Source organism: Chiloscyllium punctatum, chromosome 34 (assembly GCF_047496795.1).
Source record: "Chiloscyllium punctatum isolate Juve2018m chromosome 34, sChiPun1.3, whole genome shotgun sequence".
In the NCBI taxonomy this organism is placed as follows: Eukaryota; Metazoa; Chordata; class Chondrichthyes; order Orectolobiformes; family Hemiscylliidae; genus Chiloscyllium; species Chiloscyllium punctatum.
Genome location: NC_092772.1, coordinates 62,837,202 through 62,860,626, shown reverse-complemented (window position 1 = coordinate 62,860,626; position 23,425 = coordinate 62,837,202). Strand labels below are relative to the sequence as shown.

The following is a 23,425-nucleotide window of genomic DNA, read 5'->3' as shown; positions in this document are numbered from 1 at the left end:
GACAGATACAGACAGAGGGAGTGTGTTAGAGAGAGACACTGAGAGAGACACGGAGAGAGGGTGTGAGTTAGAGAGACACAGAGAGAGAGAGAGAGGGTGTGGGTTAGAGAGAGACACAGAGAGAGACACAGAGAGAGGGTGTGTTTTAGAGAGAGACAGAGAGAGACAGGGAGAGAGGGTGTGAGTCAGAGAGACACAGAGAGAGACACGGAGAGAGGGTGTGAGTTAGAGAGAGACACAGAGAGAGACATGGAGAGACAGGGAGAGAGGGTGTGTGTTAGAGAGACACAGAGAGAGACAGGGAGAGAGGGTGTGAGTTAGAGAGACACAGAGAGAGACACGGAGAGAGGGTGTGAGTTAGAGAGACACAGAGAGAGACACGGAGAGAGGGTGTGAGTCAGAGAGACACAGAGAGAGACAGGGAGAGAGGGTGTGAGTTAGAGAGACACAGAGAGAGACACGGAGAGAGGGTGTGAGTTAGAGAGAGACAGAGAGAGACACGGAGAGAGGGTGTGAGTTAGAGAGAGACAGAGAGAGACACGGAGAGAGGGTGTGAGTTAGAGAGAGACAGAGAGAGACACGGAGAGAGGGTGTGAGTTAGAGAGAGACAGAGAGACACGGAGAGAGGGTGTTAGTTAGAGAGAGACAGAGAGAGACAAGGAGAGAGGGTGTGAGTTAGAGAGAGACAGAGCGAGATACGGAGAGAGGGTGTGAGTTAGAGAGACACAGAGAGAGACACAGAGAGAGGGTGTGAGTTAGAGAGACACGGAGAGAGGGTGTGTGTTAGAGAGAGACAGAGAGAGACACGGAGAGAGGGTGTGAGTTAGAGAGACACAGAGAGAGACACAGAGAGAGGGTGTGAGTTAGAGAGGCACAGAGAGAAAGAGACATGGAGAGAGTTTGTGAGTTCGACACAGAGAGAGAGAGACACGGAGAGAGGGTGTGTGTTAGAGAGACACGGAGAGAGACATGGAGAGAGGGAGTGTGTTAGAGAGACACAGAAACAGAGAGACACGGAGAGAGGGTGTGTGTTAGAGAGACACGGAGAGAGACACGGAGAGAGGGTGTGTGTTAGAGAGACACGGAGAGAGACACGGAGAGAGGGTGTGTGTTAGAGAGACACAGAAAGAGAGAGACACGGAGAGAGACACGGAGAGAGGGTGTGAGTTAGAGAGAGACAGAGAGAGACACGGAGAGAGGGTGTGGGTTAGAGAGAGACAGAGAGAGACACGGAGAGAGGGTGTGAGTTAGAGAGAGACAGAGAGAGACACGGAGAGAGGGTGTGAGTTAGAGAGACACAGAGAGAGACATGGAGAGAGTATGTGAGTTAGAGAGAGACAGAGAGAGACACGGAGAGAGGGTGTGAGTTAGAGAGACACAGAGAGAGACACGGAGAGAGGGTGTGGGTTAGAGAGAGACAGAGAGAGACATGGAGAGAGGGTGTGAGTCAGAGAGACACAGAGAGAGACACGGAGAGAGGGTGTGAGTTAGAGAGAGACAGAGAGAGACACGGAGAGAGGGTGTGGGTTAGAGAGAGACAGAGAGAGACACGGAGAGAGGGTGTGAGTTAGAGAGACACAGAGAGAGACACGGAGAGAGGGTGTGAGTTAGAGAGAGACACGGAGAGAGACACGGAGAGAGGGTGTGAGTTAGAGAGAGACAGAGAGAGACACGGAGAGAGGGTGTGGGTTAGAGAGACACAGAGAGAGACACGGAGAGAGGGTGTGAGTTAGAGAGACACAGAGAGAGACACTGAGAGAGGGTGTGAGTTAGAGAGAGACAGAGAGAGACACGGAGAGAGGGTGTGAGTTAGAGAGAGACAGAGAGAGACACGCAGAGAGGGTGTGAGTTAGAGAGAGACAGAGAGAGACACGGAGAGAGGGTGTGAGTTAGAGAGAGACAGAGCGAGATACGGAGAGAGGGTGTGAGTTAGAGAGACACAGAGAGAGACACAGAGAGAGGGTGTGAGTTAGAGAGACACAGAGAGAGACACGGAGAGAGGGTGTGAGTTAGAGAGAGACAGAGAGACACGGAGAGAGGGTGTGGGTTAGAGAGACACGGAGAGAGAGAGACACGGAGAGAGGGTGTGTGTTAGAGAGACACAGAAAGAGAGAGACACGGAGAGAGACGCGGAGAGAGGGTGTGTGTTAGAGAGACACAGAAAGAGAGAGACACGGAGAGAGGGTGTGTGTTAGAGAGACACAGAAAGAGAGAGACACGGAGAGAGACACGGAGAGAGGGTGTGAGTTAGAGAGAGACAGAGAGAGACACGGAGAGAGGGTGTGGGTTAGAGAGATACAGAGAGAGACACTGAGAGAGGGTGTGAGTTAGAGAGAGACAGAGAGAGACACTGAGAGAGGGTGTGAGTTAGAGAGAGACAGAGAGAGACACGGAGAGAGGGTGTGAGTTAGAGAGACACAGAGAGAGACACGGAGAGAGGGTGTGAGTTAGAGAAACACAGAGAGAGACACTGAGAGAGGGTGTGAGTTAGAGAGAGACAGAGAGAGACATGGAGAGAGGGTGTGTGTTAGAGAGACACGGAGAGAAACACGGAGAGAGGGTGTGTGTTAGAGAGAGACAGAGAGAGACACGGAGAGAGGGTGTGAGTTAGAGAGAGACAGAGAGAGACATGGAGAGAGGGTGTGAGTTAGAGAGACACAGAGAGAGACACGGAGAGAGGGTGTGTGTTAGAGAGACACGGAGAGAAACACGGAGAGAGGGAGTGTGTTAGAGAGACACAGAAAGAGAGAGACACGGAGAGAGGGTGTGTGTTAGAGAGACACGGAGAGAGACACGGAGAGAGGGTGTGTGTTAGAGAGACACAGAGAGAGACACGGAGAGAGGGTGTGAGTTAGAGAGAGACAGAGAGAGACACGGAGAGAGGGTGTGAGTTAGAGAGAGACAGAGAGAGACACGGAGAGAGGGTGTGAGTTAGAGAGAGACAGAGAGAGACACGGAGAGAGGGTGTGAGTTAGAGAGACACAGAGAGAGACACGGAGAGAGGGAGTGTGTTAGAGAGACACGGAGAGAGACACGGAGAGAGGGTGTGAGTTAGGGAGACACAGAGAGAGACACGGAGAGAGGGTGTGTGTTAGAGAGACACAGAAAGAGAGAGACACGGAGAGAGGGTGTGAGTTAGGGAGACACAGAGAGAGACACGGAGAGAGGGTGTGAGTCAGAGAGACACAGAGAGAGACAGGGAGAGAGGGTGTGAGTTAGAGAGACACAGAGAGAGACACGGAGAGAGGGTGTGAGTTAGAGAGACACAGAGAGAGACAGGGAGAGAGGGTGTGAGTTAGAGAGACACAGAGAGAGACACGGAGAGAGGGTGTGAGTTAGAGAGACACAGAGAGAGACACGGAGAGGGGGTGTGTGTTAGAGAGAGACAGAGAGAGACACGGAGAGAGGGTGTGAGTCAGAGAGACACAGAGAGAGACACGGAGAGAGGGTGTGAGTTAGAGAGAGACAGAGAGACACGGAGAGAGGGTGTTAGTTAGAGAGAGACAGAGAGAGACAAGGAGAGAGGGTGTGAGTTAGAGAGAGACAGAGCGAGATACGGAGAGAGGGTGTGAGTTAAGAGAGACACAGAGAGAGACACAGAGAGAGGGTGTGAGTTAGAGAGACACGGAGAGAGACACGGAGAGAGGGTGTGAGTTAGAGAGACACTGAGAGAGACATGGAGAGAGGGTGTGAGTTAGAGAGACAGAGAGAGACACGGAGAGAGGGTGTGAGTTAGAGAGAGACAGAGAGAGACACGGAGAGAGACACGGAGAGACGGTGTGAGTTAGAGAGAGACAGAGAGAGACACGGAGAGAGGGTGTGTGTTAGAGAGACACAGAAAGAGAGAGACACGGAGAGAGGGTGTGTGTTAGAGAGAGACAGAGAGAGACACGGAGAGAGACACGGAGAGAGGGTGTGAGTGAGAGAGACACAGAGAGAGACACAGAGAGAGGGTGTGAGTTAGAGAGGCACAGAGAGAAAGAGACATGGAGAGAGTTTGTGAGTTCGACACAGAGAGAGAGAGACACCGAGAGAGGGTGTGTGTAAGAGAGACACTGAGAGAGACATGGAGAGAGGGAGTGTGTTAGAGAGACACAGAAACAGAGAGACACGGAGAGAGGGTGTGTGTTAGAGAGACACGGAGAGAGACACGGAGAGAGGGTGTGTGTTAGAGAGACACAGAGAGAGACACGGAGAGAGGGTGTGAGTTAGAGAGAGACAGAGAGAGACACGGAGAGAGGGTGTGGGTTAGAGAGAGACAGAGAGAGACACGGAGAGAGGGTGTGAGTTAGAGAGACACTGAGAGACATGGAGAGAGGGTGTGAGTTAGAGAGAGACAGAGAGAGACACGGAGAGAGGGTGTGAGTTAGAGAGAGACAGAGAGAGACACGGAGAGAGGGTGTGGGTTAGAGAGACACAGAGAGAGACACGGAGAGAGGGTGTGGGTTAGAGAGACACAGAGAGAGACACGGAGAGAGGGTGTGTGTTAGAGAGACACAGAAAGACAGAGACACGGAGAGAGACACGGAGAGAGGGTGTGTGTTAGAGAGACACAGAAAGAGAGAGACACGGAGAGAGGGTGTGGGTTAGAGAGACACAGAGAGAGACACGGAGAGAGGGTGTGAGTTAGAGAGACACAGAGAGAGACACGGAGAGAGGGTGTGAGTTAGAGAGACACAGAGAGAGACACGGAGAGAGGGTGTGAGTTAGAGAGAGACAGAGAGAGACACGGAGAGAGGGTGTGAGTTAGAGAGAGACAGAGAGAGACACGGAGAGAGGGTGTGAGTTAGAGAGACACAGAGCGAGACACTGAGAGAGGGTGTGTGTTAGAGAGACACGGAGAGAGGGAGTGTGTTAGAGAGACACAGAAAGAGAGAGACACGGAGAGAGGGTGTGTGTTAGAGAGACACGGAGAGAGACACGGAGAGAGGGTGTGTGTTAGAGAGACACAGAAAGAGAGAGACACGGAGAGAGGGTGTGTGTTAGAGAGACACGGAGAGAGACACGGAGAGAGGGTGTGTGTTAGAGAGACACAGAAAGAGAGAGACACGGAGAGAGGGTGTGGGTCAGAGAGACACGGAGAGAGACACGGAGAGAGGGTGTGAGTTAGAGAGACACAGAGAGAGAGAGACATGGAGAGAGGGTGTGAGTTAGAGAGAGACAGAGAGAGACACGGAGAGAGGGTGTGAGTTAGAGAGACACAGAGAGAGACACGCAGAGAGGGTGTGAGTTAGAGAGAGACAGAGAGAGACACGGAGAGAGGGTGTGAGTTAGAGAGAGACACTGAGAGAGTGTGTGTTAGAGAGACACAGAGAGAGAGAGACACGGAGAGAGGGTGTGAGTTAGAGAGACACAGAGAGAGACACGGAGAGAGGGTGTGAGTTAGAGAGAGACAGAGAGAGACACGGAGAGAGGGTGTGAGTTAGAGAGACACAGAGAGAGACACGGAGAGAGGGTGTGAGTTAGAGAGACACAGAGAGAGACACAGAGAGAGGGTGTGAGTTAGAGAGACACGGAGAGAGACACTGAGAGAGGGTGTGAGTTAGAGAGAGACAGAGAGAGACACGGAGAGAGGGCGTGAGTTAGAGAGATACAGAGAGAGACACGGAGAGAGGGTGTGGGTTAGAGAGACACAGAGAGAGACACGCAGAGAGGGTGTGTGTTAGAGAGACACAGAGAGAGAGAGACATGGAGAGAGGGTGTGAGTTAGAGAGAGACAGAGCGAGACACGGAGAGAGGGTGTGAGTTAGAGAGACACAGAGAGAGACACGCAGAGAGGGTGTGAGTTAGAGAGAGACAGAGAGAGACACGGAGAGAGGGTGTGAGTTAGAGAGAGACAGAGAGAGACACTGAGAGAGGGTGTGTGTTAGAGAGACACAGAGAGAGAGAGACACGGAGAGAGGGTGTGAGTTAGAGAGAGACAGAGAGAGACACGGAGAGAGGGTGTGAGTTAGAGAGACACAGAGAGAGACACGGAGAGAGGGTGTGAGTTAGAGAGACACAGAGAGAGACACGGAGAGAGGGTGTGAGTTAGAGAGACACAGAGAGAGACACGGAGAGAGGGTGTGAGTTAGAGAGATACAGAGAGAGACACTGAGAGAGGGTGTGAGTTAGAGAGAGACAGAGAGAGACACGGAGAGAGGGTGTGAGTTAGAGAGAGACAGAGAGAGACACGGAGAGAGGGTGTGTGTTAGAGAGACACGGAGAGAGACACGGAGAGAGGGAGTGTGTTAGAGAGACACAGAAAGAGAGAGACACGGAGAGAGGGTGTGTGTTAGAGAGACACGGAGAGAGACACGGAGAGAGGGTGTGTGTTAGAGAGACACAGAAAGAGAGAGACACGGAGAGAGGGTGTGTGTTAGAGAGACACAGAGAGAGACACGGAGAGAGGGTGTGAGTTAGGGAGACACAGAGAGAGACACGGAGAGAGGGTGTGAGTCAGAGAGACACAGAGAGAGACAGGGAGAGAGGGTGTGAGTTAGAGAGACACAGAGAGAGACACGGAGAGAGGGTGTGAGTTAGAGAGACACAGAGAGAGACAGGGAGAGAGGGTGTGAGTTAGAGAGACACAGAGAGAGACACGGAGAGAGGGTGTGAGTTAGAGAGACACAGAGAGAGACACGGAGAGGGGGTGTGTGTTAGAGAGAGACAGAGAGAGACACGGAGAGAGGGTGTGAGTCAGAGAGACACAGAGAGAGACACGGAGAGAGGGTGTGTGTTAGAGAGACACAGAAAGAGAGAGACACGGAGAGAGGGTGTGGGTCAGAGAGACACGGAGAGAGACACGGAGAGAGGGTGTGAGTTAGAGAGACACAGAGAGAGAGAGACATGGAGAGAGGGTGTGAGTTAGAGAGAGACAGAGAGAGACACGGAGAGAGGGTGTGAGTTAGAGAGACACAGAGAGAGACACGCAGAGAGGGTGTGAGTTAGAGAGAGACAGAGAGAGACACGGAGAGAGGGTGTGAGTTAGAGAGAGACAGAGAGAGACACTGAGAGAGGGTGTGTGTTAGAGAGACACAGAGAGAGAGAGACACGGAGAGAGGGTGTGAGTTAGAGAGAGACAGAGAGAGACACGGAGAGAGGGTGTGAGTTAGAGAGACACAGAGAGAGACACGGAGAGAGGGTGTGAGTTAGAGAGACACAGAGAGAGACACAGAGAGAGGGTGTGAGTTAGAGAGACACGGAGAGAGACACTGAGAGAGGGTGTGAGTTAGAGAGAGACAGAGAGAGACACGGAGAGAGGGCGTGAGTTAGAGTGATACAGAGAGAGACACGGAGAGAGGGTGTGGGTTAGAGAGACACAGAGAGAGACACGCAGAGAGGGTGTGTGTGAGAGAGACACAGAGAGAGAGAGACATGGAGAGAGGGTGTGAGTTAGAGAGAGACAGAGCGAGACACGGAGAGAGGGTGTGAGTTAGAGAGACACAGAGAGAGACACGCAGAGAGGGTGTGAGTTAGAGAGAGACAGAGAGAGACACGGAGAGAGGGTGTGAGTTAGAGAGAGACAGAGAGAGACACTGAGAGAGGGTGTGTGTTAGAGAGACACAGAGAGAGAGAGACACGGAGAGAGGGTGTGAGTTAGAGAGACACAGAGAGAGACACGGAGAGAGGGTGTGAGTTAGAGAGACACAGAGAGAGACACGGAGAGAGGGTGTGAGTTAGAGAGACACAGAGAGAGACACGGAGAGAGGGTGTGAGTTAGAGAGATACAGAGAGAGACACTGAGAGAGGGTGTGAGTTAGAGAGAGACAGAGAGAGACACGGAGAGAGGGTGTGTGTTAGAGAGAGACAGAGAGAGACACGGAGAGAGGGTGTGAGTTAGAGAGACACAGAGAGAGACACGGAGAGAGGGTGTGAGTTAGAGAGACACAGAGAGAGACACGGAGAGAGGGTGTGAGTTAGAGAGAGACAGAGAGAGACACGGAGAGAGGGTGTGTGTTCGAGAGAGACAGAGAGAGAGACACGGAGAGAGGGTGTGAGTTAGAGAGAGACAGAGAGAGACACGGAGAGAGGGTGTGTGTTAGAGAGAGACAGAGAGAGACACGGAGAGAGGGTGTGAGTTAGAGAGACACAGAGAGAGACACGGAGAGAGGGTGTGAGTTAGAGAGACACAGAGAGACACGGAGAGAGGGTGTGTGTTAGAGAGACACAGAGAGAGACACAGAGAGAGGGTGTGAGTTAGAGAGACACAGAGAGAGACACGGAGAGAGGGTGTGAGTTAGAGAGACACAGAGAGAGACACTGAGAGAGGGTGTGAGTTAGAGAGAGACAGAGAGAGACACGGAGAGAGGGTGTGAGTTAGAGAGACACAGAGAGAGACACGGAGAGAGGGTGTGAGTTAGAGAGACACAGAGAGAGACACGGAGAGAGGGTGTGAGTTAGAGAGACACAGAGAGAGACACGGAGAGAGGGTGTGAGTTAGAGAGACACAGAGAGAGACACGGAGAGAGGGTGTGTGTTAGAGAGAGACAGAGAGAGACACGGAGAGAGGGTGTGGGTTAGAGAGACACAGAGAGAGACACGGAGAGAGGGTGTGTGTTAGAGAGACACGGAGAGAGACACGGAGAGAGGGTGTGAGTTAGAGAGAGACAGAGAGAGACACGGAGAGAGGGTGTGAGTTAGAGAGAGACAGAGAGAGACACGGAGAGAGGGTGTGAGTTAGAGAGAGACAGAGAGAGAGAGAGAGAGAGACACGGAGAGAGGGTGTGAGTTAGAGAGACACAGAGAGAGACACGGAGAGAGGGTGTGAGTTAGAGAGACACAGAGAGAGGGTGTGTGTTAGAGAGACACAGAGAGAGACACGGAGAGAGGGTGTGAGTTAGAGAGAGACAGAGAGAGACACGGAGAGAGGGTGTGAGTTAGAGAGACACAGAGAGAGACACTGAGAGAGGGTGTGAGTCAGAGAGACACAGAGAGAGACACGGAGAGAGGGTGTGAGTTAGAGATACACAGAGAGAGACACGGAGAGAGGGTGTGTGTGAGAGAGACACAGAGAGACACGGAGAGAGGGTGTGAGTTAGAGAGACACAGAGAGAGACACGGAGAGAGGGTGTGAGTTAGAGAGACACAGAGAGAGACACGGAGAGAGGGTGTGAGTTAGAGAGACACAGAGAGAGACACAGAGAGAGGGTGTGGGTTAGAGAGACACAGAGAGAGACACGGAGAGAGGGTGTGAGTTAGAGAGAGACAGAGAGAGACACGGAGAGAGGGTGTGAGTTAGAGAGAGACAGAGAGAGACACTGAGAGAGGGTGTGAGTTAGAGAGAGACAGAGAGAGACACGGAGAGAGGGTGTGAGTTAGAGAGACACAGAGAGAGACACGGAGAGAGGGTGTGAGTTAGAGAGAGACAGAGAGACACGGAGAGAGGGTGTTAGTTAGAGAGAGACAGAGAGAGACAAGGAGAGAGGGTGTGAGTTAGAGAGAGACAGAGCGAGATACGGAGAGAGGGTGTGAGTTAAGAGAGACACAGAGAGAGACACAGAGAGAGGGTGTGAGTTAGAGAGACAAGGAGAGAGACACGGAGAGAGGGTGTGAGTTAGAGAGACACTGAGAGAGACATGGAGAGAGGGTGTGAGTTAGAGAGACAGAGAGAGACACGGAGAGAGGGTGTGAGTTAGAGAGAGACAGAGAGAGACACGGAGAGAGACACGGAGAGACGGTGTGAGTTAGAGAGAGACAGAGAGAGACACAGAGAGAGGGTGTGTGTTAGAGAGACACAGAAAGAGAGAGACACGGAGAGAGGGTGTGTGTTAGAGAGAGACAGAGAGAGACACGGAGAGAGACACGGAGAGAGGGTGTGAGTGAGAGAGACACAGAGAGAGACACAGAGAGAGGGTGTGAGTTAGAGAGGCACAGAGAGAAAGAGACATGGAGAGAGTTTGTGAGTTCGACACAGAGAGAGAGAGACACCGAGAGAGGGTGTGTGTAAGAGAGACACTGAGAGAGACATGGAGAGAGGGAGTGTGTTAGAGAGACACAGAAACAGAGAGACACGGAGAGAGGGTGTGTGTTACAGAGACACAGAAAGAGAGAGACACGGAGAGAGACACTGAGAGAGGGTGTGAGTTAGACAGAGACAGAGAGAGACACGGAGAGAGGGTGTGGGTTAGAGAGAGACAGAGAGAGACACGGAGAGAGGGTGTGAGTTAGAGAGACACAGAGAGAGACACTGAGAGAGGGTGTGAGTTAGACAGAGACAGAGAGAGACACGGAGAGAGGGTGTGAGTTAGAGAGAGACAGAGAGAGACAAGGAGAGAGGGTGTGAGTTAGAGAGAGACAGAGAGAGACACGGAGAGAGGGTGTGAGTTAGAGAGAGACAGAGAGAGACACGGAGAGAGACACGGAGAGAGGGTGTGGGTTAGAGAGAGACAGAGAGAGACACTGAGAGAGGGTGTGGGTTAGAGAGAGACAGAGAGAGACACAGAGAGAGGGTGTGTGTTAGAGAGAGACAGAGAGAGACACGGAGAGAGGGTGTGAGTTAGAGAGAGACAGAGAGAGACACGGAGAGAGGGTGTGAGTTAGAGAGAGACAGAGAGAGACACGGAGAGAGGGTGTGAGTTAGAGAGAGACAGAGAGAGACACGGAGAGAGACACGGAGAGAGGGTGTGAGTTAGAGAGACACAGAGAGAGACACGGAGAGAGGGTGTGAGTTAGAGAGACACAGAGAGAGACACGGAGAGAGGGTGTGAGTTAGAGAGACACAGAGAGAGAGAGACACGGAGAGAGGGTGTGAGTTAGAGAGACACAGAGAGAGACACGGAGAGAGGGTGTGAGTTAGAGAGACACAGAGAGAGACACGGAGAGAGGGTGTGAGTTAGAGAGACACAGAGAGAGACACGGAGAGAGGGTGTGAGTTAGAGAGATACAGAGAGAGACACTGAGAGAGGGTGTGAGTTAGAGAGAGACAGAGAGAGACACGGAGAGAGGGTGTGTGTTAGAGAGAGACAGAGAGAGACACGGAGAGAGGGTGTGAGTTAGAGAGACACAGAGAGAGACACGGAGAGAGGGTGTGAGTTAGAGAGACACAGAGAGAGACACGGAGAGAGGGTGTGAGTTAGAGAGAGACAGAGAGAGACACGGAGAGAGGGTGTGTGTTCGAGAGAGACAGAGAGAGAGACACGGAGAGAGGGTGTGAGTTAGAGAGAGACAGAGAGAGACACGGAGAGAGGGTGTGTGTTAGAGAGAGACAGAGAGAGACACGGAGAGAGGGTGTGAGTTAGAGAGACACAGAGAGAGACACGGAGAGAGGGTGTGAGTTAGAGAGACACAGAGAGACACGGAGAGAGGGTGTGTGTTAGAGAGACACAGAGAGAGACACAGAGAGAGGGTGTGAGTTAGAGAGACACAGAGAGAGACACGGAGAGAGGGTGTGAGTTAGAGAGACACAGAGAGAGACACTGAGAGAGGGTGTGAGTTAGAGAGAGACAGAGAGAGACACGGAGAGAGGGTGTGAGTTAGAGAGAGACAGAGAGAGACACAGAGAGAGGGTGTGAGTTAGAGAGAGACAGAGAGAGACACAGAGAGAGGGTGTGTGTTAGAGAGACACAGAAAGACAGAGACACGGAGAGAGACACGGAGAGAGGGTGTGTGTTAGAGAGACACAGAAAGAGAGAGACACGGAGAGAGGGTGTGTGTTAGAGAGACACAGAAAGAGAGAGACACGGAGAGAGACACGGAGAGAGGGTGTGAGTTAGAGAGAGACAGAGAGAGACACGGAGAGAGGGTGTGGGTTAGAGAGACACAGAGAGAGACACGGAGAGAGGGTGTGAGTTAGAGAGACACAGAGAGAGACACGGAGAGAGGGTGTGAGTTAGAGAGACACAGAGAGAGACACTGAGAGAGGGTGTGAGTTAGAGAGACACGGAGAGAGACACGGAGAGAGGGAGTGTGTTAGAGAGACACAGAAAGAGAGAGACATGGAGAGAGGGTGTGAGTTAGAGAGAGACAGAGAGAGACACGGAGAGAGGGTGTGAGTTAGAGAGACACAGAGAGAGACACGCAGAGAGGGTGTGGGTTAGAGAGACACAGAGAGAGAGAGACACGGAGAGAGGGTGTGAGTTAGAGAGAGACAGAGAGAGACACGGAGAGAGGGTGTGAGTTAGAGAGACACAGAGAGAGACACGGAGAGAGGGTGTGAGTTAGAGAGACACAGAGAGAGACACAGAGAGAGGGTGTGAGTTAGAGAGACACGGAGAGAGACACTGAGAGACGGTGTGAGTTAGAGAGAGACAGAGAGAGACACGGAGAGAGGGCGTGAGTTAGAGAGATACAGAGAGAGACACGGAGAGAGGGTGTGGGTTAGAGAGACACAGAGAGAGACACGCAGAGAGGGTGTGTGTTAGAGAGACACAGAGAGAGAGAGACATGGAGAGAGGGTGTGAGTTAGAGAGAGACAGAGCGAGACACGGAGAGAGGGTGTGAGTTAGAGAGACACAGAGAGAGACACGCAGAGAGGGTGTGAGTTAGAGAGAGACAGAGAGAGACACAGAGAGAGGGTGTGAGTTAGAGAGAGACAGAGAGAGACACGGAGAGAGGGTGTGAGTTAGAGAGAGACAGAGAGAGACACGGAGAGAGGGTGTGAGTTAGAGAGAGACAGAGAGAGACACTGAGAGAGGGTGTGAGTTAGAGAGACACAGAGAGAGACACAGAGAGAGGGTGTGAGTTAGAGAGACACAGAGAGAGACACAGAGAGAGGGTGTGAGTTAGAGAGAGACAGAGAGAGACACGGAGAGAGGGTGTGAGTTAGAGAGACACAGAGAGAGACACGGAGAGAGGGTGTGAGTTAGAGAGAGACAGAGAGAGACACTGAGAGAGGGTGTGAGTTAGAGAGACACAGAGAGAGACACGGAGAGAGGGTGTGAGTTAGAGAGAGACAGAGAGAGACACTGAGAGAGGGTGTGTGTTAGAGAGACACAGAGAGAGAGAGACACGGAGAGAGGGTGTGAGTTAGAGAGAGACAGAGAGAGACACGGAGAGAGGGTGTGAGTTAGAGAGACACAGAGAGAGACACGGAGAGAGGGTGTGAGTTAGAGAGACACAGAGAGAGACACAGAGAGAGGGTGTGAGTTAGAGAGACACGGAGAGAGACACTGAGAGAGGGTGTGAGTTAGAGAGAGACAGAGAGAGACACGGAGAGAGGGCGTGAGTTAGAGAGATACAGAGAGAGACACGCAGAGAGGGTGTGTGTTAGAGAGACACAGAGAGAGACACGGAGAGAGGGTGTGGGTTAGAGAGACACAGAGAGAGACACGCAGAGAGGGTGTGTGTTAGAGAGACACAGAGAGAGACACGGAGAGAGGGTGTGAGTTAGAGAGAGACAGAGAGAGACACGGAGAGAGGGTGTGAGTTAGAGAGAGACAGAGAGAGACACGGAGAGAGGGTGTGTGTTAGAGACAGACAGAGAGAGACACGGAGAGAGGGTGTGAGTTAGAGAGACAGAGAGAGACACGGAGAGAGGGTGTGAGTTAGAGAGACACAGAGAGAGACACTGAGAGAGGGTGTGAGTTAGAGAGAGACAGAGAGAGACACAGAGAGAGGGTGTGAGTTAGAGAGAGACAGAGAGAGACACGGAGAGAGGGTGTGAGTTAGAGAGACACAGAGAGAGACACGAAGAGAGGGTGTGTGTTAGAGAGACACAGAGAGAGACACGGAGAGAGGGTGTGAGTTAGAGAGACACAGAGAGAGACATGGAGAGAGGGTGTGAGTTAGAGAGACACAGAGAGACACGGAGAGAGGGTGTGTGTTAGAGAGAGACAGAGAGAGACACGGAGAGAGGGTGTGAGTTAGAGAGACACAGAGAGAGACACGGAGAGAGGGTGTGAGTTAGAGAGACACAGAGAGAGACACGAAGAGAGGGTGTGTGTTAGAGAGACACAGAGAGAGACACGGAGAGAGGGTGTGAGTTAGAGAGACACAGAGAGAGACATGGAGAGAGGGTGTGAGTTAGAGAGACACAGAGAGACACGGAGAGAGGGTGTGTGTTAGAGAGAGACAGAGAGAGACACGGAGAGAGGGTGTGAGTTAGAGAGACACAGAGAGAGACACGGAGAGAGGGTGTGAGTTAGAGAGACACAGAGAGAGACACATGGAGAGAGGGTGTGTGTTAGAGAGACACAGAGAGAGACACAGAGAGAGGGTGTGAGTTAGAGAGACACAGAGAGAGACACGGAGAGAGGGTGTGAGTTAGAGAGACACAGAGAGAGACACTGAGAGAGGGTGTGAGTTAGAGAGAGACAGAGAGAGACACGGAGAGAGGGTGTGAGTTAGAGAGACACAGAGAGAGACACGGAGAGAGGGTGTGAGTTAGAGAGACACAGAGAGAGACACGGAGAGAGGGTGTGAGTTAGAGAGACACAGAGAGAGACACGGAGAGAGGGTGTGAGTTAGAGAGACACAGAGAGAGACACTGAGAGAGGGTGTGAGTTAGAGAGAGACAGAGAGAGACACGGAGAGAGGGTGTGAGTTAGAGAGACACAGAGAGAGACACGGAGAGAGGGTGTGAGTTAGAGAGACACAGAGAGAGACACGGAGAGAGGGTGTGTGTTAGAGAGAGACAGAGAGAGACACGGAGAGAGGGTGTGGGTTAGAGAGACACAGAGAGAGACACGGAGAGAGGGTGTGAGTTAGAGAGACACAGAGAGAGACACGGAGAGAGGGTGTGAGTTAGAGAGACACAGAGAGAGACACGGAGAGAGGGTGTGAGTTAGAGAGAGACAGAGAGAGACACGGAGAGAGGGTGTGAGTTAGAGAGAGACAGAGAGAGACACGGAGAGAGGGTGTGAGTTAGAGAGAGACAGAGAGAGACACGGAGAGAGGGTGTGAGTTAGAGAGAGACAGAGAGAGAGAGAGAGAGAGACACGGAGAGAGGGTGTGAGTTAGAGAGACACAGAGAGAGACACGGAGAGAGGGTGTGAGTTAGAGAGACACAGAGAGAGGGTGTGTGTTAGAGAGACACAGAGAGAGACACGGAGAGAGGGTGTGAGTTAGAGAGAGACAGAGAGAGACACGGAGAGAGGGTGTGAGTTAGAGAGACACAGAGAGAGACACTGAGAGAGGGTGTGAGTCAGAGAGACACAGAGAGAGACACGGAGAGAGGGTGTGAGTTAGAGATACACAGAGAGAGACACGGAGAGAGGGTGTGTGTTAGAGAGACACAGAGAGACACGGAGAGAGGGTGTGAGTTAGAGAGACACAGAGAGAGACACGGAGAGAGGGTGTGAGTTAGAGAGACACAGAGAGAGACACGGAGAGAGGGTGTGAGTTAGAGAGACACAGAGAGAGACACAGAGAGAGGGTGTGGGTTAGAGAGACACAGAGAGAGACACGGAGAGAGGGTGTGAGTTAGAGAGAGACAGAGAGAGACACGGAGAGAGGGTGTGAGTTAGAGAGAGACAGAGAGAGACACTGAGAGAGGGTGTGAGTTAGAGAGAGACAGAGAGAGACACGGAGAGAGGGTGTGAGTTAGAGAGACACAGAGAGAGACACGGAGAGAGGGTGTGAGTTAGAGAGAGACAGAGAGACACGGAGAGAGGGTGTTAGTTAGAGAGAGACAGAGAGAGACAAGGAGAGAGGGTGTGAGTTAGAGAGAGACAGAGCGAGTTATGGAGAGAGGGTGTGAGTTAAGAGAGACACAGAGAGAGACACGGAGAGAGGGTGTGAGTTAGAGAGACACTGAGAGAGACATGGAGAGAGGGTGTGAGTTAGAGAGACACGGAGAGAGACACGGAGAGAGGGTGTGAGTTAGAGAGACACTGAGAGAGACATGGAGAGAGGGTGTGAGTTAGAGAGACAGAGAGAGACACGGAGAGAGACACGGAGAGACGGTGTGAGTTAGAGAGAGACAGAGAGAGACACAGAGAGAGGGTGTGTGTTAGAGAGACACAGAAAGAGAGAGACACGGAGAGAGGGTGTGAGTGAGAGAGACACAGAGAGAGACACAGAGAGAGGGTGTGAGTTAGAGAGGCACAGAGAGAAAGAGACATGGAGAGAGTTTGTGAGTTCGACAGAGAGAGAGAGAGACACCGAGAGAGGGTGTGTGTAAGAGAGACACTGAGAGAGACATGGAGAGAGGGAGTGTGTTAGAGAGACACAGAAACAGAGAGACACGGAGAGAGGGTGTGTGTTACAGAGACACAGAAAGAGAGAGACACGGAGAGAGACACTGAGAGAGGGTGTGAGTTAGACAGAGACAGAGAGAGACACGGAGAGAGGGTGTGGGTTAGAGAGAGACAGAGAGAGACACGGAGAGAGGGTGTGAGTTAGAGAGACACAGAGAGAGACACGCAGAGAGGGTGTGAGTTAGAGAGACACGGAGAGAGGGTGTGAGTTAGAGAGAGACAGAGAGAGACATGGAGAGAGGGTGTGAGTTAGAGAGACACAGAGAGAGACATGGAGAGAGGGTGTGAGTTAGAGAGAGACAGAGAGAGACACGGAGAGAGGGTGTGAGTTAGAGAGAGACAGAGAGAGACACGGAGAGAGGGTGTGAGTTAGAGAGAGACAGAGAGAGACACAGAGAGAGGGTGTGTGTTAGAGAGACACAGAAAGAGAGAGACACGGAGAGAGGGTGTGTGTTAGAGAGACACAGAAAGAGAGAGACACGGAGAGAGACACGGAGAGAGGGTGTGAGTTAGAGAGAGACAGAGAGAGACACGGAGAGAGGGTGTGGGTTAGAGAGACACAGAGAGAGACACGGAGAGAGGGTGTGAGTTAGAGAGACACAGAGAGAGACACGGAGAGAGGGTGTGAGTTAGAGAGACACAGAGAGAGACACGGAGAGAGGGTGTGAGTTAGAGAGAGACAGAGAGAGACACGGAGAGAGGGTGTGAGTTAGAGAGACACAGAGAGAGACACGGAGAGAGGGTGTGAGTTAGAGAGACACAGAGAGAGACACGGAGAGAGGGAGTGAGTTAGAGAGACACAGAAAGAGAGAGACACGGAGAGAGGGTGTGTGTTAGAGAGACACGGAGAGAGACACGGAGAGAGGGTGTGTGTTAGAGAGACACAGAAAGAGAGAGACACGGAGAGAGGGTGTGTGTTAGAGAGACACGGAGAGAGACACGGAGAGAGGGTGTGTGTTAGAGAGACACAGAAAGAGAGAGACACGGAGAGAGGGTGTGAGTTAGAGAGAGACAGAGAGAGACACGGAGAGAGGGTGTGAGTTAGAGAGAGACAGAGAGAGACAGGGAGAGAGGGTGTGGGTCAGAGAGACACGGAGAGAGACACGGAGAGAGGGTGTGAGTTAGAGAGACACAGAGAGAGAGAGAGACATGGAGAGTGGGTGTGAGTTAGAGAGAGACAGAGAGAGACACGGAGAGAGGGTGTGAGTTAGAGAGACACAGAGAGAGACACGGAGAGAGGGTGTGAGTTAGAGAGACACAGAGAGAGACACGGAGAGAGGGTGTGAGTTAGAGAGAGACAGAGAGAGACACGGAGAGAGGGTGTGAGTTAGAGAGAGACAGAGAGAGACACTGAGAGAGGGTGTGTGTTAGAGAGACACAGAGAGAGAGAGACACGGAGAGAGGGTGTGAGTTAGAGAGACACAGAGAGAGACACGGAGAGAGGGTGTGAGTTAGAGAGACACAGAGAGAGACACAGAGAGAGGGTGTGAGTTAGAGAGACACGGAGAGAGACACTGAGAGAGGGTGTGAGGTAGAGAGAGACAGAGAGAGACACGGAGAGAGGGCGTGAGTTAGAGAGATACAGAGAGAGACACGGAGAGAGGGTGTGGGTTAGAGAGACACAGAGAGAGACACGCAGAGAGGGTGTGTGTTAGAGAGACACAGAGAGAGACACGGAGAGAGGGTGTGAGTTACAGAGAGACAGAGAGAGACACGGAGAGAGGGTGTGAGTTAGAGAGAGACAGAGAGAGACACGGAGAGAGGGTGTGTGTTAGAGACAGACAGAGAGAGACACGGAGAGAGGGTGTGAGTTAGAGAGACAGAGAGAGACACGGAGAGAGGGTGTGAGTTAGAGAGACACAGAGAGAGACACGGAGAGAGGGTGTGAGTTAGAGAGAGACAGAGAGAGACACAGAGAGAGGGTGTGAGTTAGAGAGAGACAGAGAGAGACACGGAGAGAGGGTGTGAGTTAGAGAGACACAGAGAGAGACACGGAGAGAGGGTGTGAGTTAGAGAGACACAGAGAGAGACACGAAGAGAGGGTGTGTGTTAGAGAGACACAGAGAGAGACACGGAGAGAGGGTGTGAGTTAGAGAGACACAGAGAGAGTCATGGAGAGAGGGTGTGAGTTAGAGAGACACAGAGAGACACGGAGAGAGGGTGTGTGTTAGAGAGAGACAGAGAGAGACACGGAGAGAGGGTGTGAGTTAGAGAGACACAGAGAGAGACACGGAGAGAGGGTGTGAGTTAGAGAGACACAGAGAGAGACACATGGAGAGAGGGTGTGTGTTAGAGAGACACAGAGAGAGACACAGAGAGAGGGTGTGAGTTAGAGAGACACAGAGAGAGACACGGAGAGAGGGTGTGAGTTAGAGAGACACAGAGAGAGACACTGAGAGAGGGTGTGAGTTAGAGAGAGAAAGAGAGAGACACGGAGAGAGGGTGTGAGTTAGAGAGACACAGAGAGAGACACGGAGAGAGGGTGTGTGTTAGAGAGACAGAGAGAGAGACACGGAGAGAGGGTGTGAGTTAGAGAGACACAGAGAGAGACACGGAGAGAGGGTGTGGGTTAGAGAGACACAGAGAGAGACACGGAGAGAGGGTTTGTGTTAGAGAGACACGGAGCGAGACACGGAGAGAGGGTGTGAGTTAGAGAGAGACAGAGAGAGACACGGAGAGAGGGTGTGGGTTAGAGAGACAGAGAGAGACACGGAGAGAGGGTGTGAGTTAGAGAGACACAGAGAGAGACACGGAGAGAGGGTGTGAGTTAGAGAGACACAGAGAGAGACACGGAGAGAGGGTGTGAGTTAGAGAGACACAGAGAGAGACACGGAGAGAGGGTGTGAGTTAGAGAGAGACAGAGAGAGACACGGAGAGAGGGTGTGGGTTAGAGAGACACAGAGAGAGACACGGAGAGAGGGTGTGTGTTAGAGAGAGACAGAGAGAGACACTGAGAGAGGGTGTGAGTTAGAGAGACACAGAGAGAGACACGGAGAGAGGGTGTGGGTTAGAGAGAGACAGAGAGAGACACGGAGAGAGGGTGTGAGTTAGAGAGAGACAGAGAGAGACACGGAGAGAGGGTGTGAGTTAGAGAGACACAGAGAGAGACACGTAGAGAGGGCGTGAGTTAGAGAGACACAGAGAGAGACACGGAGAGAGGGTGTGAGTTAGAGAGAGACAGAGAGAGACACGGAGAGAGGGTGTGAGTTCGAGAGAGACAGAGAGAGACACGGAGAGAGCGTGTGAGTTAGAGAGAGACAGAGAGAGACACGGAGAGAGGGTGTGAGTTAGAGAGACACAGAGAGAGACACGGAGAGAGGGTGTGAGTTAGAGAGAGACAGAGAGAGACACAGAGAGAGGGTGTGTGTTAGAGAGAGACAGAGAGAGACACTGAGAGAGGGTGTGAGTTAGAGAGACACAGAGAGAGACACGGAGAGTGGGTGTGGGTTAGAGAGAGACAGAGAGAGACACTGAGAGAGGGTGTGAGTTAGAGAGACACAGAGAGAGACACGGAGAGAGGGTGTGGGTTAGAGAGAGACACGGAGAGAGGGTGTGAGTTAGAGAGAGACAGAGAGAGACACGGAGAGAGGGTGTGAGTTAGAGAGACACAGAGAGAGACACGTAGAGAGGGCGTGAGTTAGAGAGACACAGAGAGAGACACGGAGAGAGGGTGTGAGTTAGAGAGAGACAGAGAGAGACACGGAGAGAGGGTGTGAGTTAGAGAGACAGAGAGAGACACGGAGAGAGGGTGTGAGTTAGAGAGACACAGAGAGAGACACGTAGAGAGGGCGTGAGTTAGAGAGACACAGAGAGAGACACGGAGAGAGGGTGTGAGTTAGAGAGAGACAGAGAGAGACACGGAGAGAGGGTGTGGGTTAGAGAGACACAGAGAGAGACACGGAGAGAGGGTGTGAGTTAGAGAGACACAGAGAGAGACACGGAGAGAGGGAGTGTGTTAGAGAGACACAGAGAGAGACACTGAGAGAGGGTGTGAGTTAGAGAGAGACAGAGAGAGACACGGAGAGAGGGTGTGAGTTAGAGAGAGACAGAGAGAGACACGGAGAGAGGGTGTGAGTTAGAGAGACACAGAGAGAGACACGGAGAGAGGGTGTGAGTTAGAGAGACACAGAGAGAGACACGGAGAGAGGGTGTGAGTTAGAGAGACACAGAGAGAGACACGCAGAGAGGGTGTGAGTTAGAGAGAGACAGAGAGAGACACGGAGAGAGGGTGTGAGTTAGAGAGACACAGAGAGAGACACGGAGAGAGGGTGTGAGTTAGAGAGAGACAGAGAGACACGGAGAGAGGGTGTGAGTTAGAGAGAGACAGAGAGAGACACGGAGAGAGGGTGTGAGTTAGAGAGAGACAGAGAGAGAGAGAGAGAGGGTGTGAGTTAGAGAGAGACACAGAGAGAGACACGGAGAGAGGGTGTGAGTTAGAGAGAGACAGAGAGAGACATGGAGAGAGGGTGTGAGTTAGAGAGACACAGAGAGAGACACGGAGAGAGGGTGTGAGTTAGAGAGAGACAGAGAGAGACACGGAGAGAGGGTGTGAGTTAGAGAGAGACAGAGAGAGACACGGAGAGAGGGTGTGAGTTAGAGAGAGACAGAGAGAGACACTGAGAGAGGGTGTGGGTTAGAGAGACACGGAGAGAGGGAGTGTGTTAGAGAGACACAGAAAGAGAGAGACACGGAGAGAGGGTGTGTGTTAGAGAGACACGGAGAGAGACACGGAGAGAGGGAGTGTGTTGGAGAGACACAGAAAGAGAGAGACACGGAGAGAGGGTGTGGGTTAGAGAGATACAGAGAGAGACATGGAGAGAGGGAGTGTCTTAGAGAGACACGGAGAGAGACACGGAGAGAGGGTGTGCGTTAGAGAGACACAGAGAGAGACACGGAGAGAGGGTGTGGGTTAGAGAGACACGGAGAGAGAGAGACACGGAGAGAGGGTGTGAGTTAGAGAGACACAGAGAGAGACACGGAGAGAGGGTGTGGGTTAGAGAGACACGGAGAGAGACACGGAGAGAGGGTGTGAGTTAGAGAGAGACAGAGAGAGAGAGACACGGAGAGAGGGTGTGTGTTAGAGAGACACAGAGAGAGACACAGAGAGAGGGTGTGTGTTAGAGAGACACAGAGAGAGAGAGACACGGAGAGAGGGTGTGAGTTAGAGAGAGACAGAGAGAGACACGGAGAGAGGGTGTGAGTTAGAGAGACACAGAGAGAGACACGGAGAGAGGGTGTGAGTTAGAGAGACACAGAGAGAGACACGGAGAGAGGGTGTGTGTTAGAGAGACACAGAGAGAGACACGGAGAGAGGGTGTGAGTTAGAGAGACACAGAGAGAGACACAGAGAGAGGGTGTGTGTTAGAGATACACAGAGAGAGACACAGAGAGAGGGTGTGAGTTAGAGAGACAGAGAGAGACACGGAGAGAGGGTGTGAGTTAGAGAGACACAGAGAGAGACACGGAGAGAGGGTGTGAGTTAGAGAGACACGGAGAGAGACACGGAGAGAGGGTGTGAGTTAGAGAGAGACAGAGAGAGACACGGAGAGAGGGTGTGAGTTAGAGAGACACAGAGAGAGACACGGAGAGAGGGTGTGAGTTAGAGAGACACAGAGAGAGACACGGAGAGAGGGTGTGAGTTAGAGAGACACAGAGAGAGACACGGAGAGAGGGTGTGAGTTAGAGAGACACAGAGAGAGACACGGAGAGAGGGTGTGGGTTAGAGAGACACAGAGAGAGACACGGAGAGAGGGTGTGAGTTAGAGAGACACAGAGAGAGACACGGAGAGAGGGTGTGAGTTAGAGAGAGACAGAGAGAGACACGGAGAGAGGGTGTGAGTTAGAGAGAGACAGAGAGAGACACGGAGATAGGGTGTGAGTCAGAGAGAGACAGAGAGAGACACGGAGAGAGGGTGTGAGTTAGAGAGACACCGAGAGAGACACGGAGAGAGGGTGTGGGTTCGAGACAGACAGTCAAGAGTGCACTGCCGAGGGAGCTCCACACTGTCAGAGGGTCAGCGCCGAGGCAGCCCCGCACTGTGGGAGGGTCAGTGCTGAGGGAGCCCCGCACTGTGGGAGGGTCAGTGCTGAGGGAGCCCCGCACTGTGGGAGGGTCAGTGCTGAGGGAGCCCCGCACTGTGGGAGGGTCAGCGCTGAGGGAGCCCCGCACTGTGGGAGGGTCAGCGCTGAGGGAGCCCCGCACTGTGGGAGGGTCAGCGCTGAGGGAGCCCCGCACTGTGGGAGGGTCAGTGCTGAGGGAGCCCCGCACTGTGGGAGGGTCAGCGCTGAGGGAGCTCTGCACTGTGGGAGGGTCAGCGCCGAGGGAGCAAGGAGGATGGGTGGAAGGCCTCACTCCTGAGCCAGACGAGAATCACTCACCCACTGCTGGGTTCGCCAGGCCTCCAAAAGCTCCGTTTGCTAGTTGTCCGATCGTGCTGTAGGCCGGCGTCCTGCAGTAGGGATCTGCAGGGAGAAATGGCACAGAGACAGACTGGGACGGTTACCAGGCCAGCTCTCCAACCAACAACCTCAACCGAGCTCCTGTCCAACCCCTCAACCTTGCCCTTTCCCTGCTTCCCAGCAGCACCTGAATCCAGGGAGCCAGGCCTGCATAGCTCACGCCCTCCGTCCCCCAAATGTGAGCTACTGTCCTTGGCGACAGACAGCCAGTGGTCAGGTGGCCATCTTGTCTCTCAGAGTAGGACTGAGGGGACGCCCAGTTTGAGCTGACCTGGAGGCTGGGGAGGGTGGGTGGGGGTTGGGGGGGGGGGGGAGGGGTTGGCAGTTTGTCAACTTAGATGTTCACAAATGACCCAGCGGGCTATGGAAATTCACTCACTAAGTGTTGGAAACCGACTAATGTGGTTTGAGCAAAACCCGTCGAGGGGTTCGATCAGCCATGTTGGAAAGGCATGGGGGAGTGGGCCTAGTGACCTGAAAGGCCGAGTCCTCCTCTCCTGACAGAGGGGGAACGCTGCAAATCAGCAAGACATCAACCACGATAGCAGGGAGCACCACGGGGAGGGCGGGATGGACGGTCAGCAACCTCTCAGGGAGGATGGCAGGGTCCTGGGTGTAATATATTACTGGTATACAGCAGGGCTGCCTGACTTCCATTGACATTCAGTCCAGCCCGCAGACTGCTCTCCACCTGCCCCCGACTAACTCCCCCAGCCCCACGCCCCCTCCCTGGGGACACGTGTAGGAACAGCTTCCCTGAGCACTGGGGGGGGGTTTCAGGCCCCCTTCACTGTGACCAAGGTCAGGGGAGGGGGGAACCCAGCCCCCGACTAACTCCCCCAGCCCCACGC

The 23,425-nt window shown here is 52.8% G+C and overlaps 1 protein-coding gene across 1 annotated transcript in view; it reads right to left on the bottom strand.

The window, feature by feature from the left end:
- LOC140458978 (autism susceptibility gene 2 protein homolog) overlaps positions 1 to 23,425 on the bottom strand; it is a 34,670-nt gene that overhangs the window by 5,553 nt on the left and 5,692 nt on the right. Inside the window, exon 4 of the mRNA XM_072553716.1 lies at positions 22,494 to 22,577. Within this exon, the coding sequence (XP_072409817.1) occupies positions 22,494 to 22,577 (84 nt within the window). The remainder of the gene's footprint in view (positions 1 to 22,493; positions 22,578 to 23,425) is intronic.